The sequence below is a fragment of the Podospora pseudocomata genome, chromosome 5 (assembly GCF_035222375.1).
Source record: "Podospora pseudocomata strain CBS 415.72m chromosome 5, whole genome shotgun sequence".
Classification (NCBI taxonomy): domain Eukaryota; kingdom Fungi; phylum Ascomycota; class Sordariomycetes; order Sordariales; family Podosporaceae; genus Podospora; species Podospora pseudocomata.
Genome location: NC_085889.1, coordinates 3,871,300 through 3,883,473, shown reverse-complemented (window position 1 = coordinate 3,883,473; position 12,174 = coordinate 3,871,300). Strand labels below are relative to the sequence as shown.

Here is a 12,174-nt window from a genome sequence, read left to right as displayed (position 1 = left end):
TAGAATGCCCATGCTATTCCCTTTCCTTGCCCTTGCCCTTATTTCTGCAAAATACACCTGTCAACAACGAGTTATGCTCTCTGAGTTCTATTTCCGTTCCTTTCCCTGTCCCTGCAAAACATACCCAACAGCCAGCCCATGGTCTGCATCCTCTTTCTCTTGCCAAGTGATGCCATGTAATGCAGTGATGTGTACCCCAGATCCAATTCCCATCTCACCTACCTCCTCCTCCTAAACCTCGAATTATACCCCGGCCCGCCCTTCGCCCCGCCTTGCTTGAGTTTCAGCCTCTTAAAATTCGCATGCGCAGTCGCCTTGACTTTTCTGACCGCCTTCTTCACCGTCCCTTCCTCTCTCTCATCCACCTTTTTCCTCCCTTTTGTCTCGGCCAAGGTCTTCCTAGCCCCCTTGCTGGTAGATTTGGGGGTGGGCCTGAGGGTGTCGAAATCGTCGTCATCCTCGTCGTTGCCCTCAAAATCCGAACCAGAGAGTAACAAGTCGTCTTGAGGAGCCTGAGGTGGCTGGTCGGGGTATTGCGTTTCAGGGATGGGTTCGTCGTCGGAATCATGGGGAGAGTTGTCGGTAGGGCGCTGGAAACGGGTAGGCTTCATCTTGACCATTCTTGTGGTGCGCTTCTGCCCTCGCTTTTTGTAGACTCGAAGGGGATTGCCTTGCGTATCTACCCCTTCCCTGCTGAGATCTATTTCGTCATCGTAGGCCTCGTCGTCGAAATGTGATAGCAGGACAGGTTTCTCTTCGGTATATCTGGGTTGGGCTGGTTGGGGTGATACTGTCTGGCCGTCCCCGACTTCTATCTCGACGCCCTCTGGTACTGTAGCTAACTTGGGAACGGCAGGTTTGATGACTGGTACGCCGAGTTCCTCTGCTTCCATTTCCCGGAGAGCATCTTCTTCATCTTGGTGGGCCTCGTCTTCTATTTTTCGGAGATCGGCGACGACTTCGGAGAGACCTTTGACCTTGACGCCTTTGCGGCTTAGAACTCGGGGAAGACGGAGGGGGCCGACTTTCCAGGGGCCGTTTTCGTCGGTTTCGTCTACTGGAGGAGGAAGGGTGGTCCGGCGGAGGAAGGCGGGGGTATTGAATAGTTTGCTGCGGGTTGTGGAGGGAGTTGTGGTGGTGTTGTTTGGCTTTTCGTGGAGGGGTGTGGTGACAGCTCCAAAGACGTTGGTTCTTCCGGCGAGAGGGGTGGAAGCATCGTGGGCGATTCGTTTGGCAGAGGGGGTTGTGAGGTCGCCTAGTTCGGAGGCGCGGCGTTTGCTGGGGGTTGCTGAGCCTATTGGCTTGGGGAAGGGAGATTCGGTTGGTTTGGAGGGGGTTTTGCCTAGGAGGTCGAATAGGCCAAGGACTCGGCCGTCTTTCTGGGGAGTTGGTCCAATTGAGGTTGCGAGGGCTGGGCTGAAGAGCTTGCGGGCTGTCGAGGGGGTCGCGGCTCCGGGAGTTCGGGCAGTTGGGGACTGCATGTATGGATTGGCGACATGATGTTTTCGTGGTGTTTGTGCCGTCTTGGAGTGCTTCGACGGGGTCTGGGGTGGCCGGTGGGAGGACGATTTTGGTCTTGGGGGTTTTGACAGCTCTTCTGGCGGGATCTTGCCGGAGAGGACGTCTCTGAGTTTGCTGTATTGCTTGTACTTTTTTGCAATGTCGGGATTCTGCTTAATGTCGTTGCGGCTTGGCTTGTTACCGCCGTGTTCTTCTTGCCAGTCGGTCTCCCATTTTTTCAACTCGGCTCGCACTTGAAGGGATTGGAGCTCAAATTCGGCTCTGGCTTGATCGTCCATCCTGGCAATGCGGTTGTGTGATGCAATTAGATGGTGATAAGTGAGGAGGGAGGGTCTTGGTTGTCTTGAAAAGGATGGCCAGGTACCTCTGTACCTTGTACCTCGACGCGTCCAAACGCGTCTTGTCAGATTTAAGCACGTCCACCCCGCGCCCCACAATGAGATCACTGCAGGGGCGCGCCAAGACTCGTCCAGGTCCCTGCAGCCCAGCTTTAAAAGATTCGCTGAAGGAGAGCAGCTCTCTCTATGTATTTAATACATACTTTGTACCTAGATGCAAATACATTTTGTTGGGTGAACCTCCAGCACAAGTCAACAAGCCGACCGACACCCATCACAACATGGCAGAACCACCAATACCCCTCCCAGACGACACCAACCCAGCCGACATCAAATCCCAAGTCCTCCAACTAACCCTCACCTCGATCCAGTCCTCCGACAGCGACGAAAACCCCTGCGTCATCTGCCTCGAAACCATCACCTCCCCCTCGACCGCCCTCCCATGCGGCCACTCCAACTATGACTTCCTCTGCCTCGCCAGCTGGCTTCAGCAACGGCCCTTTTGTCCCCTATGCAAAACAGGCGTCACCCAAGTCCGGTATACCGACGCCGACACCCAAAACGAACACCTCTACAACGTCCCACCCATAGCACCCACACCAGAACAACCTGTCCGGCAGACAGTCTCACGAGCGACCAACCCGGCAGACGTTCTCCAATTGGGCCCATTGGATTTCGAGAGATATCTTTCCGGAGACGTCACCTCTATCCAAGTCCCCCCAGTCCGGCGCAGCCTTCGCCGAAGACAGAGCAACCATCAGCCACCACCACCACCCAGCACCCCCGACCAAGCCCTCCAACGACGCCAGCACATCTACCGGCACAACCTCTTCTCTCTGCGTCCGCACCCCCGCCCCGTTTGTATCCCCTCCGGTACTAACACCACTCCACTAGACATCGGCTCCTCCCCCCACACAAGCTACTCTCCATCCGTGCCCTCACCAGCCGTCCTCTCTTCCACCCCCCATCTCCTATCCAAAGCCCGCCTCTTCCTCCGCCGAGAACTGCAGGTCTTCTTCCCCCCAACTACGGCAGCTCCCTCAACGGGGGACAGCATCCATCAAAACAGGGAGTTTCTTCTCGAGTACGTAATTGCCATGCTCAAAACCGTCGACCTCCAGTCTCCATCCGGAGCCACCCACGCCGAGAATCTACTCAGAGATTATATAACCCTACCCGACACAGGTGATGACAGGACAGCACTCTTTTTACATGAACTCAAGAACTGGATGAGGTGGCGGGGCGAGCCACCAGGGAATGTTAGTCTTGAGGGGTGGGATAGGGGGGTGCAGTACCCTTCGCTTGATGAGGGGAGGAAGCGTAGGTATGATCGCGGGGAGGAGGATGACGAAGAAAGAGAGGGAAGGGGCTATAGCTGGCAGGATAAGGCGGGTGATCACTGGAGGCCTGATCCACCTCACTGCGGTCAGCACGGTGGAAGAAACGACAGCAGCAGGAGAAGAGGCGGTGTGGTGGGCAACGGAAGGGAAGATGAGCGGTCTCGTCGTAGGAGGCATGATGTGTGAACTGTATTTTGAACGGCACAGGGCTGGAGTTTTGGAAAACCTGCGGTTTTGGAGTTTTGGGTGTTTACTCGGTGTAGAGATGATACCCCTTTTGTATGTGTCTATGTACAACTTCGTGTACGACTTTGATAGAGGCGCTAAACCAAGCGCTTTCCATGTGAGACTTGAGTTGCGTATAATTTTCAACGGTGCACTGCCCAAACAAACATTTATAAAGTCAATCAAGCAAAGGACATCACATATTCCATTTCCAGCATCAAGCAACTATAACGGTAAATCAATTCTTTGCCCAAGCCCATATCGACTCCTCTTTAACTCCTGTATAAACGCTACCTAGTATAAGTTTCCCACGACCAGCCATCGTCTCTCTCTCACAGAGACATAACTTTGCAAACATTGCACGCTTGCTTTACCCCCTAAACACGCACGCTTGCTTCACCGGCCCCAATACACAAAAAAACAGCAAGGTATAAAAAGCCGCCCATATCCAGTCCCATCCCAAGTAATCGTGACGATTGCTTTCTTTCCCTTTCGTATAAATACCCCTCCCTCCTCCCTTCCTTCTCCATATTCCATCCATCATTACATTCATGTTTATTGTTGTTGTTGTTGTTGTTGTTGGAGAGAGAGAGAGAGAGAGAGAGGAATTTTGTGCTGCTGAATTGCCAACCCCCACCCCCCACCCATGCCGTAAAATGTGCAAGCTGAGAAAGACAGAAAAATCATGATAGAAAAAAAAGCCAGACAAAAGAGCATCCAAACATGAACAAGTGAACAAATATCCCCACGACATTTTCCTTCCCTTCCCTTTCCCAAAATCCTCATCCCAAGATTCAGAAATCATAGTTAGGTATGTGGTAGTGGTGGTGGTGGTGGTGGTGGTGGTGGTGGTGGGTATCATTTGCAGTCGGAGGTTGTCGTCGTCGCCGTTTGTCGTAAAAATATGTACTTAATCCTCCTCCCCCTTATCCCCATCCCCTCCCAACATAAATTCATAACCCCCTTCCCCTTAAGCCATAATATCCGACAGAACCGCCATGCTCAATATCATGACCAACAACCCAATCGTAACAATAATCAACAACGTAAAACTAAACCACCCCATCACCATGGCACTCGACCCAACCCCCGCCAGCACCGACCCGTTCCCGAAATCCTGCGCGATAATACTCGCCGCCACAGACGCGGTGTGCTGCCACAGCACACTAACCAGCACAAAAATCGACGCAATAAAGATAATCGCCAGCGCGACTTGGCTGACCGGTCTCGAGGGAAAAGGCTTGACTTCTCTTTCTGAACCCTCAGAATCTTCCTCCTCGTGCCAGCCGGGAAAGGTAGCCAGCAAGAGGAGGCAGATGAAGGCGAAGATGATGGCGATGATCCTACCCCCCAATCCGTCAGCACACACAAACAAAACAGGGAGAGAGAGAGAGAAGAAACTTACAAGAGATAGGGAAAAACAATCATATCCTTAAACTGCGCCGACAGCCAAATCAGGTTCAGCGGGTCCTGCTCCACCGAGATCTCGTTCGCCAGCGAGGTCGCATTGTTGGAGCACAGCCAGCTCCCGCCGTCGGTCGAGATGCAGATGCCAAAGTAGCCGACCCTGGCCTGGAGGCTGGCGTCGCCGACAATGTTGGAGATCGCCTCCGAGACGCGGTAGTCGACCTGGGCCGTGTCGGGGACGGCCGTGTATTTTTCGTAGTAGATGGAGAGGAGGAAGATGTCGGGGATGAGGGGGGAGGAGGAGGAGCAGCCTGCTAGGAGGAGGGAGAGCAGGATTATCGTCACGGCGATGAGGATCATCAGCACGTGGTGGTAGCCGAGGAATGGTACCCATCCTGGTGGTTTGAGGGAGAGAAGTCAGCGAGGCATTCCTCTCCGTGAGAGCGCAAAAGGTAGGTCATGCGCCCGGTTGGTTGAGGTTAAAAGACTTACGGTACCATCCTAATTGTACTCTTGTCGCCATGTTTTTTTTATACGTCCAACACACACTTCCCTTTCACTCACAAAAAATAAAACCCACACACACCCGCCCTCCGACGGTAGGAACACACGCCCGGAGTGACGGTTGGAGGAGGAGGAGGAGAGGAGGAGGAGGAGTGTAGTCTGGTTTTTGTCGGAGTTGGAATGTAAGTGGCGCCTATTGTTCTTTGGTAGGTCTCGGATAGATCGTCGTCGACGATGTAGTTCGCTAGGAATGCCACTCGTTCGTAGTGTGACCCGCAAGGTACTCTATCTCTCTGCTCACACAACACACACAACAAACAACAGGTAGACTACACCACCTGCAGTATAATTGAGTAATGAAGTGGGACGACGGGACTACTACTCCAGTAGTATGTACGGGGCAGACCCTTGAAAATCTGCACGACTTGCACTGGCGTGTATGTCTGTCTGTCTGTGATACTGTGGGAAGCAAAAAAAGAGATCGAGTTGTTAGAGCAACAGACTGAGAGAGGAGAATGCAAGGGCGGGAAAACCGTCAGGAATTCTGCAGGTCCCAAAGCTGTGGGTGTGGTGTGTGCTTTCACCAACAAGACAAGAATGGAGGCTGGAAAACGCAACTTACAAGGTGGGGATTGGGGGGGGTGGGATGGGATGGGATGGGATAGGATGTTGCTTTGCGCAAAATCGCAGAAATGTCGGTGGCTGGTATGGGCAGCTAACTAGTGAGGGTATATTCTGAGACGGGACAAGTTAATGAGCGGATGATATCCGGGGAAGAAAAAAAAAGATGGAACAAGGCGAAAAAATCAAGAGACGACGATGTTGTTGCTAGCCATCTGCATTTTCTCTCGCTCTCTCTTCTTTCTCGCTTTCTTGTCTGTCTGCTTCAACTGCTGCTCTCACCAGTCGTTGGTGTGTCTGGCCCCGTCCCCTGTTGCCCAACCACCGCACTTTATTTACATTGGATCCGTTGTCCGGGCAAAAAGCTAGACATGGGTGGTGTTGCGGTGCGGGCGCTGAGCTGGCTTTGCGGCTCTTGGCAAAGGCCTAGAGACAGGGGTTATGCGCCGCGCAAAGTGGGAAGATGTCCCACCTGGTGACGCATTGTTGGCTGCTTTTTCACAGTTGAGGGCTTGCTTCCCCAACCTCTCTGTTTTGACAGAACCCAGAAGAGAGCTGCGTCACCTCCTTCAAAAAGACCAACGCTTGCTTCTCTTCTTCCTTCCCCTTGAATCTTAACACTTTCTTGTTAAGGAATCGCGACGGGCAACGCGCTTACTATGGAGCCCGCTTCTTCTCCAGCCCCTCCAACTGGATTGGAACATGGAACGGGCTGAGCACCGAGACTCCGTCTCCGACGTCAACACTTGCTGTCGTCCGTCAACTTTGTTGTCGTTGCCTTGATTGAGGATATCGTGGTCATGGTCAGCTTCACTTTTGAGAAAGATATCCATTCAACTTAAAGAACAGCCAGTCGAGACTTCCTTCACTGAATTGCCGCCACCCGCATCCGGATTTGTCAGCCATTAGGTGAGGGGGTGATAACCTCCAAATTTAAGACAGCGATGGCATCATCACTTTTCCTCACATAAACCTCATCCCCAAATTTGATACCTGCATTTTTTTACAAAACACCTGTGATTGTCCACTCACCTCCAACAAAATGACAGCCTTCGACATCAAAATCGTCTCCGACGCCATATGCCCATGGGTACGTCTTTCAGCCCTACACAAATGCCATGACCACCACCTCCACAATCACCAACATGGTCTCCATGCAAGCGCCTCTAACCCTTTCCCCCCCCCTCCTCAACCCAGTGTTATCTAGGCAAAAAGCGCCTCGAACGCGCCATCAACCTCTACAAAGCCTCCGTTCCCAACGCCAGCTCCGACACTTTCAAAATCCACTGGCACCCCTTCTACCTCGACCCTTCCCTCCCCAAAACCTCGGTTGACCGCGATGAGCACCTCCTCAAGAAATTCGGCGATCCCAACCGCCTGGCCATGTCCACCATGATGCTCAAGCGCTTCGGCGAAGCCGAGGGCATCAACTTCTCGTTCAAGGCCAGGATCGGAAACACCCGTGACGCCCATCGGCTGGTTCAGCTGGCAAAGACAAAGTCGAACGAGCTCGAAAACAGTGTTATCTCTGCGCTTTTCAAGCTGCATTTCGAGGAAGATGGAGACATCACTTCCCATGACGTTCTGATCGCCGCCGGCGAGAAGGGAGGGCTGGACAAGGCTGAGGTTGAATCCTGGCTCGATGAGGGCAAGGGCGGACCCGAAGTCGACAAGGAGGTTGAGGAGGCGTACCGGGATGGAGTGTCCGGAGTGCCGAATTTCACAATCAATGGAAAATACAGAGTGGAAGGCGCCCAAGATCCCGAGAAGTTGGTGGAGGTTCTGAAGAGGATAAAGGCTTCTGCTCCTGCTGTCAGCGCTTCTTCCGAAGGAGTAAGCTGCTAGTTTGGACGTACCCCTGCCGATCATCCCGCATAGAACCTCTCTTGTCAACCTAAGAGTCTCTTGTTCCCATGAGAATATAGCGCAATCATTGCTCAAATATCCATCAACCCCCCAATATCACCTTCCAAGCTCTTCAACTTGGCCTGCAGCTCCCGCCTCTTCCTCTCCAATTTCCTCAGCTCCTCCTCATCCCGCCGCAAATCCTCCTCTGTGATGTAATCCCCCTTTTCCTCCTCCACATGCTCCATTTCCTCGTCCTCATCCCATTCGTTTCGTTGATTCATGGCCTGCAATTGCTCTTGTTGCTCGGCGACCTTTTGCTCGTAATATGCGAGCGTATGCCCTTGCATCTCCCACTTTCTTCTTAGTTGCGGTATCCTCTCCAGCGCGCCCGGTAAGGCATAGACACCACAAAGCTTCTCGGCACCTTGTAGTAGTAGTTCAATGTCGGCCTCGCCTTCCTTGTGTCTACGGGTTAGATGCGCGTGGAGATCACCACCCAAAACGGCGGCGACGGCGGTGGATCGGCGGGTGGAGGAGTTGGGTGCTGGTCCGGTGGTGACTTCTCCGGCGGCGACGTTGAAGACTGTTTGCCTGCGGTTGGAGGGTTTAGGTTGCTCGGGATGGGGGGTGGTGGTTGGTGGTGGTGGGGGCGCGGGAACAGAGAAGAGGGCGCGTTCGTGAGCTTCGGTGTCGCGGATGAGGGAGGTGATGTCTGGGTTGGAGAGGAGGGCGTTGGTAAAGATTTTCGGTGGGGGGAAACTGGAGGGCGGTTAGAGAAAGGGGGAAGGGGGGGGGAAGGGAGGGTTTTCCAGCTTTGTTTACTTTGGGAGAGGGGGGGACGTACGGGAGGCTGTCTATGCCTTCGCAGGAGAGGGCGATTTGGGCAAGGTGGGTTGATATCAAGGACATTATGATTATCTTGTGGGACGAGAAGAAGATGTCGCGTCTGGGAGGCAAGATGTCGCGTCGGGTTTTGGTGTGAATGGGAGACAAAGATGCGATCTACAATTGAGAGCTTGGGCTGGGCTTGGTGGTTATCCGATCTCTTGGCAGATCGATAAACCCCGCGATAAATCACCTCGCTGTCACGTGACGGGAATGATTGACAGGCACAGGCACAGCACCAATACTTGAAGCGCCCCTCGTTATCATTTCTTACAAATTATTTACTTATTTTCGAAGTCGACACGAACCTCACGTTGAGTAAATCCAAGGTGCCCGGCTTGAGAGTTACTAACCACAGCCTGTCGCAAATGACGCAGTTGTCTCGGCCTGTTCGGTAGCGGTTCCGTCACATGGCAACTGAGCTACGATAACCCGGACCTGACGCTCAACAAGCAGCTTTGGACCTCTCGCAGCTCGTCGGTGAGAGCTCCTGCGAGATCATGTATTCGTGTATTCCTTACACACTGTTTTTTCAAACGGCCGAATGCCATACCTCTCACAGATGAGCACATTGTCAACACTCCACCGGCGATGTCTACGGCCCGCTCTCGTGAAGGGCTATGGAAGGATCCCCTGTTCACGATCTGCATGTGCCGGAACGGAGACGCCCAACCGGCACTGGGATATGCCACGCTCCACAGCCTTTCTGGAACCTCCACGGTGCTCTTGAAGAGCTCTGGATTCTCAGCACAACACCTCAATATCTGGCTCAGCTGCGGAATGACAGAGCCCAAGTTCTCCCGGCGCCTGTGAGCGTATGAATGCGCATCGGCGAAGATGGCAACGGGATCTGCTCCTCCAAGCATTTTTTCCCTCTCCTGCCACCCACGTACACAGCAGCAGACACGCATCCTGCAGCCGGCAGAATATTTTTTCTGCCTTCTTTATTGGACAACAAGTCTATTTTTGACGTCCACCTTGGTGGGCCTCTACACCCTGATTCGTTGCCAGTCCCTGTGAAAGGTGCCTGCCCCGGACATCAAGCCTTGTGGACGGACACAGCGGGAGAATGCTGCACGAGGGCTTCCATGCTCGTTTGCGCAGTGGTGATGACACGATGGGACAGTGACAACTCAACCATCAAGACACCACCTTCGCCCCCTAACGGAGCCGAGGACTCAGACATCCGGCTCTCTGACCGACGGCCGGTTTGTTGTCGTCATGTCGATTGCTTGCGTCCCCCCTGTAACATTTCGTCTGAGGGAAATGTTCAGGGATTAGACGGAGCATTGCTGCCCAAAGGCGCCGCCATCAAGACAAGAACCTGCTGTTGGCGGCTCTTCTTCGTTTGTTAGTAGTAGGGGGCTTGAAACCCCTGCTGCAACCCATGGCAGCCAGGCACAGGAGAAATATTTGCCAAATTGTATAAGATGGCTCTTCGGTCCGGAGCCCAACCCACCACTCCGAGTATATATGTAGTAGCCCTGTGATAAAAAGCCATCTCCGGACCCGATAAGAGACGTCAGCTGCTTTGTTTTTGTCCTCTGTTGCTCGGACGGACAATTCATTTATTCTACGACACACCGGACACACAACCTCGCCCCTCCGAGCTGCCGGCTTCCACACACTGGCTTACCCGTCAGACAAGTCAGTCCCTCATCAGTCAGCTCCTTCGTCGGCACCACCAGCGTAGCGCAACGGCGCAAACCAACCAGTCCTTTTTTATCGAGCACCCCGCAATTCCCGATTGCTTGCTTTTCGATCCTGCTCAGACACGTTCCCCAATATCGGGAATCAGCCTGGGCTGCACGGAACCGCACCTAGACTCTGGATCGATATTATCATGACAACCAACCGAAGTCCGATATCTTCTCCTCGTTGGAGATTCATTCTTTGGGTCTTGACACCTTGAAAACACCCCGTTCCCGTACCGTACAGCTACCTACTCACGCCATTCCGCCCGCCAGCCAGCATTACTTGCATCGCATCACAGCACAGCACAGCACAGCACAGTACTGCGCGCGCGCCATTCCATCTTTTCCCCGCCATCTTTTTTTCTTTTGCTCGGTAACCCCCACACTCTCTCCCACGAGAGCGGGCAATCGATAAGACGTTTCCCCAGACGAGACTGGCACTACTGGACACACACCGCTGTGACAGTACCTACCCCAGCAGCAAGCATCTTTTGTTTTACCCATCCGAAACGGAGGGCATAGAAATTCCGTCACCGGTTTTTGCAGCAAGTCCAAAAAAAAAAATCTTCCATCGCCATACTTATTAGACCTACCATGTGGCCCAACGGGAAAATCTCTCAAAACGTCGGGCCTACCTCTCCGCCAGAGACCCCGCGAACGGCTTCCCCGGTTTTTGGCCGCAAAAGCAGCCCCCCGCCCTCCGGGGTGTCTGCGCCCACGCCGCCGCCGCTTCCACACTCCCGTCACCACCACCACCACCACCATAATCACCTCCGGCCCATGGCGCCCCCCCCCTTGTCGACCGGAGGAGTTCCGGTGGCGTTCAATGGCGGTCGGCCAGATCAATTATCACCACGAACCACCAGCTGTTCCTCTTCCTCGTCGTCGGAAGACGAATCCGATAACGATTCCCAACCCGCCGGGCCATCCCGGTCCGCGACCCCTGAACAACCACAGCTAGAACCATCCCCACTTCTACCCCAGATTCCACACATATCGGCCAGGATAGGCCGGTCAGCCTCCATCACAATCGGCCGTGTCATCGCCGAGACGGACTCCAATTTCGTCATTGAGGAGCTCTCCGACTTTGCCGACAGCGACGACGAGAGAGATGGGGTTCTCCGGCCGGATTACATTGAATACGCCGAGTCCAACCGCAGCCGCTCCCGCTCAAGGACGAGACGGCCGGCGGTAATAGACAGGACGTTTATTTTCAGCCTCCACAACCTCAATTGCGACGATGAGTCTGACGAGACGGACCTCGACGAGGCCGAGTATCGCGAGTTTTTGATCAAGAGTAGGGAGGAGAAGAAGAAGAGGAGGATGACGAGCGGGAGCATAGGGAAGAGGACCATCAGTGAGAGCATCGGGAGTGATACTGATTTGGAGGATTTGAAGCCTTGGCTGGGGCCAAATTCGTCGGAGGACCAGACGGGGGGGAGGAGGATGAGGAGACGGGTTAGCATGGTGGATCATCACATGAGAAGGAGGAGTTCGATTTTTCAGCATGAGGCGAGGACGTCGAGGATTGAGGAGTTGGATGAGCCCGAGTCGGATGATGGGGTCTTTTTGGAGGTGGGAGGGGTGGGGGAGAAGTTGGCGAGGGAGTTGCCTTATTATGAGTATGTTAGCATGGAGGTGGATTCGCCCTAGGGTGAGAAGTAATTTAATGGGGGCGGGGAGAGGGGGGAAGAGATTTAATGATGATGATGATGATGACGATGACGATGTTGATGATTATGATTATGAGTTGATGATTGGAATATGAAATGTTGGAAGCATTGCCCGGGA

At 53.6% G+C, this 12,174-nt stretch overlaps 7 protein-coding genes across 7 annotated transcripts; 3 read left to right on the top strand and 4 right to left on the bottom strand.

Moving 5' to 3' along the window:
• Positions 1-218: 218 nt before the first annotated feature.
• QC762_509470 (uncharacterized protein) lies at positions 219-1,863 on the bottom strand (the record flags this gene model as incomplete). Its single annotated transcript, XM_062891355.1, has 1 exon — positions 219-1,863. The coding sequence occupies exon 1, from the start codon at positions 1,797-1,799 to the stop codon at positions 219-221; it is 1,581 nt and encodes a 526-aa protein (XP_062742696.1). The 5' UTR covers positions 1,800-1,863.
• Positions 1,864-1,957: 94 nt separating this feature from the next.
• On the top strand, positions 1,958-3,385 carry QC762_509520 (uncharacterized protein; the record flags this gene model as incomplete). Its single annotated transcript, XM_062891359.1, has 2 exons — positions 1,958-2,699; positions 2,754-3,385. The coding sequence occupies 2 exons, from the start codon at positions 1,958-1,960 to the stop codon at positions 3,383-3,385; spliced, it is 1,374 nt and encodes a 457-aa protein (XP_062742695.1).
• A 226-nt stretch (positions 3,386-3,611) lies between these two features.
• On the bottom strand, positions 3,612-5,354 carry QC762_509510 (uncharacterized protein; the record flags this gene model as incomplete). The annotated part of the gene is made up of 3 exons (XM_062891358.1): positions 3,612-4,767; positions 4,830-5,226; positions 5,324-5,354. The coding sequence occupies 3 exons, from the start codon at positions 5,352-5,354 to the stop codon at positions 4,395-4,397; spliced, it is 801 nt and encodes a 266-aa protein (XP_062742694.1). The 3' UTR covers positions 3,612-4,394.
• A 1,117-nt stretch (positions 5,355-6,471) lies between these two features.
• QC762_0086490 (uncharacterized protein) lies at positions 6,472-7,844 on the top strand. Its single transcript, XM_062883995.1, has 2 exons — positions 6,472-7,046; positions 7,154-7,844. The coding sequence occupies exons 1-2, from the start codon at positions 6,999-7,001 to the stop codon at positions 7,799-7,801; spliced, it is 696 nt and encodes a 231-aa protein (XP_062742692.1). The 5' UTR covers positions 6,472-6,998; the 3' UTR covers positions 7,802-7,844.
• Positions 7,160-7,832, bottom strand: QC762_0086500 (uncharacterized protein; the record flags this gene model as incomplete). The annotated part of the gene is made up of 2 exons (XM_062883996.1): positions 7,160-7,757; positions 7,813-7,832. 2 exons carry the CDS (start codon positions 7,830-7,832, stop codon positions 7,160-7,162), a joined length of 618 nt encoding a protein of 205 aa, XP_062742693.1.
• Positions 7,845-7,893: 49 nt separating the features above from the next.
• Positions 7,894-8,999, bottom strand: QC762_509450 (uncharacterized protein; the record flags this gene model as incomplete). Its single annotated transcript, XM_062891354.1, has 2 exons — positions 8,649-8,999; positions 7,894-8,563 (listed from the first exon to the last, which is right to left on the bottom strand). Exons 1-2 carry the CDS (start codon positions 8,711-8,713, stop codon positions 7,894-7,896), a joined length of 735 nt encoding a protein of 244 aa, XP_062742691.1. The 5' UTR covers positions 8,714-8,999.
• A 1,978-nt stretch (positions 9,000-10,977) lies between these two features.
• On the top strand, positions 10,978-12,036 carry QC762_509430 (uncharacterized protein; the record flags this gene model as incomplete). The annotated part of the gene is made up of 1 exon (XM_062891353.1): positions 10,978-12,036. One exon carries the CDS (start codon positions 10,978-10,980, stop codon positions 12,034-12,036), a length of 1,059 nt encoding a protein of 352 aa, XP_062742690.1.
• Between the last annotated feature and the right edge of the window lie 138 nt (positions 12,037-12,174).

Excerpts from the sequence above, each read along its gene's own strand:
- QC762_0086490 (XM_062883995.1), top strand. The coding sequence starts at position 6,999 with ATGACAGCCTTCGACATCAAAATCGTCTCCGACGCCATATGCCCATGG. Across the intron at positions 7,047-7,153 it reads CCGACGCCATATGCCCATGG|TGTTATCTAGGCAAAAAGCG; the intron begins GTACGTCTTTCA and ends TCCTCAACCCAG.